A 3432-nucleotide genomic window follows, 5' to 3' on the forward strand; every position below is an offset into this window, starting at 1 on the left:
AGGGCTGGCCGCAGGTGGAGGCTTTCCAAGCCCGGCCAGACGACCTGCTCGTCGCCACCTACCCTAAATCGGGTGAGTGGCCCTGGGGAAGGGGGCGGGGGGGGGCGGGAGACGCCAGCCCTCCCATCGCCGTCCCTGTGCCGCAGGCACGACGTGGCTGAGCGAGATCCTGGACATGATCTACCAGGACGGTGATGTGGAGAAGTGCCGACGGGATGCCATCTTCAACCGGGTGCCCTTCCTGGAAATGAAGGCCCCCCAGATGCCGAGCGGTGAGCCCCCCAGCCCGGCTGCCCCCCTTGGGCTGGGTGGGGAGGGGGCTGAGGCGGGGTGAGGGTGCTGGGGCTCACACCGCTAAGCCCCCTGTCCCACAGGCGTCGAGCTGCTGGAGAAAACCCCATCCCCGCGGCTGGTGAAGACCCATCTCCCCATCCAGCTCCTCCCGACCTCCTTCCAGGACAAGGACTGCAAGGTAACACCGTGGGTGCTCCCTGCCTCTCTCCCCGTCTGGGTGGCAGGGAGGGGGCACTGCCCTGCAGCCCCCAGCCACATCTTCGGCTATCACCAGGTCATCTACATGGCCCGCAACCCCAAGGATGTCGTCGTCTCCTACTACTACTTCTACCAGATGGCCAAGATGCACCCCGACCCTGGCACGCTGGGCGAGTTCCTGGAGACCTTCATGGCTGGCAAAGGTGGGGGCTGAGCCCCAGGGTGCCCACCCCAAAATGCCGGTGGGGAGGGCATTCCTCGCCACCCCACTTTTCGGCTAACCCCTTGACCGCATCCCGCAGTGGCCTATGGGTCCTGGTATGAGCACGTGCGGGGCTGGTGGGAGAAGAAGCAGGAGAAGCAGCTCCTCTACCTTTTCTATGAGGACATGAAGAAGGTGAGGGTGGGATGGAGGGGAGGGTGCCCCTGTGGCCCCCCCCTCCCCGCCTTTTTGTCAGGTTCCCCATATCAGCCGCCCCACAGGACCCACAGCAGGAGGTGCAGAAGATCTTGCGGTTCCTGGGCAAGGAGGTGGCGGAGGAGACGGTGGCGAGGATCCTCCACCACACCTCCTTTCAGGAGATGAGGAAGAACCCTGCTGCCAACTATGAGACCATGCCCACCGCCCTGATGGACCACAGCCTCTCCCCCTTCCTCCGGAAAGGTGGGGTTTGGCCAGAGGTGGAGGGCTTGGGAGGGGTATCCCTAGGCTGTATTGCAGCCCCCATCTGTGGATGCAAATGTTTCAGGGGTGTCAAGATTTGCCCCACTCGCTTTCTCACCCCCAGGGATCTCCGGGGACTGGAAGAACCACTTCACCGTGGCCCAGAATGAGCGCTTCAACCAGCACTACCAGGAGCACATGGCAGGCTCCGACCTCCGCTTCCAGATGGAGGCGTGAGGGGCTCCGCCCCCTTTTTGGGGGGGCTCTGCTTCCCCAGCAGGGAGGGTGGGTCCAGACAGAGCATCCTTGAGCCGATTCGCTTTTCCCCCTGCAATAAATTGGAATAACTAGAGGGCGAACCGTTGGCTGCAGGGTGCTGAACCCCCTGAATCCCAGGCAGTGTCCGGGGGCACACCCATGCTCGGTGAGTGGGCCAGAGGGTGGGCATGTGGGGTTGATTTTTAATCTGTAATGGTCGGGCATCACTGGGGGTGGGCATCCTCCCAAATACTACCACTGGCCCCCAACACCTTGAGCTGCCCCAGCCCCATCCCACCAAGGTGCATGGAGGGAGCAAAGGTTGGCGGAGAGCAGAAAAAGCCCAAAGCGCAGGCGAAGCCGCTCCCTCCGCAGCTCTTGTGTGCGCGGGAGCTTTCGTGCCTTGGGGCTGCGGCAAGTTTCTTGACAGAGCGGGCGGTGGCGGGGCTCGCCCCGGGCTCCCTGGCCCAGCCTGTGGCTTGCGGAGCAAAGGCGAAGGGAAACACCTGCCTGCTGGCGTATTGCCACGCTCGGCAACACGCCGCCCTTGCCGGAGGGGGAACCCACCCCCCAGGCTCCGACCCAGCTGTGCTGAGCCCTTGCTCGGGGATGGCGGGAGCAAAGCAGTCCCCGTCCCGCTGAGGGCAAGGGTTTGCTTTGGAGCTCCAGATTCCCCAGTTATGCCCCGTTTCCAGCCTGTTCTTGAGTGTTGTGCTGGTTTTGGCTGGGATAGAGTTAATTTTCTTCATAGCAGATAGTATGGGGCTATGTTTTGGATTTGTGCTGGAAACCGTGCTGATAACACAGGGATGGTTTAGTTATTGCTGAGCAGGGCCGACACAGAGTCGAGGCCTTTTCTGCTGCTCACCCCACCCCCACCAGCAAGTGGGCTGGGGGCGGGGGGCACAAGAATTTGGGAGGGGGCACAGCCAGGACAGCTGACCCCAACTGACCACCGGGATATTCCACACCATATGACGTCATGCTCAGCATGTAAAGCTGGGGGAAGAAGAAGAAAGGGGGGACACACACATTTGATTGGGGTTAAACCACAACAAGTTTCCAAGACTGCAGCTTTTCAGCAAGGCAGTCTCGTGGGGTTGTTTCATCCCCAAAGAGAGGCAACCTGGATGCAACTCCCAAAGAGCAGCAGTGCCATGAGGGGAGCTCTCCCACAGGAATAAATCCCTTCCACACATTTATTTAAACGCCGATGGAGATCTCTGCACTTTGCCAGCTTCTGGCTTTGCCTGCGGGGTTTGCACACACAGCCAATTTTGCTGTCATGTGGGCAGGCAGGGAGGGCATGTCCCTGCCTGCAAAACACCCAAATGCCGGACACGGCATGTCCTGCCTCACCAGGAATTTGGCCCTGGGGACAAATCAGGGACCTTTTCTCAAGGTTGCAAACAGGCAAGCGGCTCGCCCTGCCTTGCCGCCATCTCTCCTGCCCTCGCCGTTCCCTCCTGGCTCGCGTTCACCCGTGGGAAGCAGGTAAGGGGAGCATTTCACCACCACCGGCGCCTTTAAACCCTTTTCCCAGAAGCATGATATCGGCTGCATTTGTGTTTTGCAACCCTGCAAGCTTTGGACCCGTATTTGAGCGCCTTGAGGGGAGGGGAGTGTGACCAAAGCCTGACTCCCATCTCCCACTAGGGAGCCCTGTGCCAATGTGAGGAGCTGGGGACGTCCACGGGGGTGACCCCCGGGTCGGGACAGGGTGATGTTCGAACCCCCTGGGACGTGGGTTGGGATTTCCTCCCTGCCTTTGCCTCTGCAGGCGGAGGGGGAAGCTTGTGTGTTTACCAGGGGGGTGCTGAGTACGGCACAGCTCATCACAGGCGCCTGGGCACCACCCCCAGAGGGGCTGCGTCCCCACTCCTGCTCGCCCCTTCCCTGCACTGCTCCCTCCACAGTGCCGGGTCGCTCCGGCTGCCTTCCCTCAGGATGTCCCCGGGCTTCCCGCAGCCATAGGTGCCTCCCCGTGCCTGCATCTTCCACGCAGGGAAGGAAAAATA

General features: G+C 61.5%; 1 protein-coding gene across 1 annotated transcript in view; it reads left to right on the top strand.

Annotated features, from left to right (window-relative positions):
- The window catches only part of LOC104135514 (sulfotransferase 1 family member D1), a 4391-nt gene extending 2998 nt beyond the window's left edge, over window positions 1-1393 (top strand). Inside the window, exons 2-8 of the mRNA XM_009649176.1 lie at window positions 3-72; window positions 147-272; window positions 375-472; window positions 569-695; window positions 795-889; window positions 976-1156; window positions 1281-1393. Coding sequence (XP_009647471.1) covers window positions 3-72; window positions 147-272; window positions 375-472; window positions 569-695; window positions 795-889; window positions 976-1156; window positions 1281-1393 — 810 coding nt within the window. The remainder of the gene's footprint in view (window positions 1-2; window positions 73-146; window positions 273-374; window positions 473-568; window positions 696-794; window positions 890-975; window positions 1157-1280) is intronic.
- Window positions 1394-3432: the final 2039 nt, after the last annotated feature.

The sequence above is a fragment of the Egretta garzetta genome, unplaced genomic scaffold (assembly GCF_000687185.1).
Source record: "Egretta garzetta isolate BGI_Z169 unplaced genomic scaffold, ASM68718v1 scaffold41, whole genome shotgun sequence".
NCBI classification, from domain to species: Eukaryota; Metazoa; Chordata; class Aves; order Pelecaniformes; family Ardeidae; genus Egretta; species Egretta garzetta.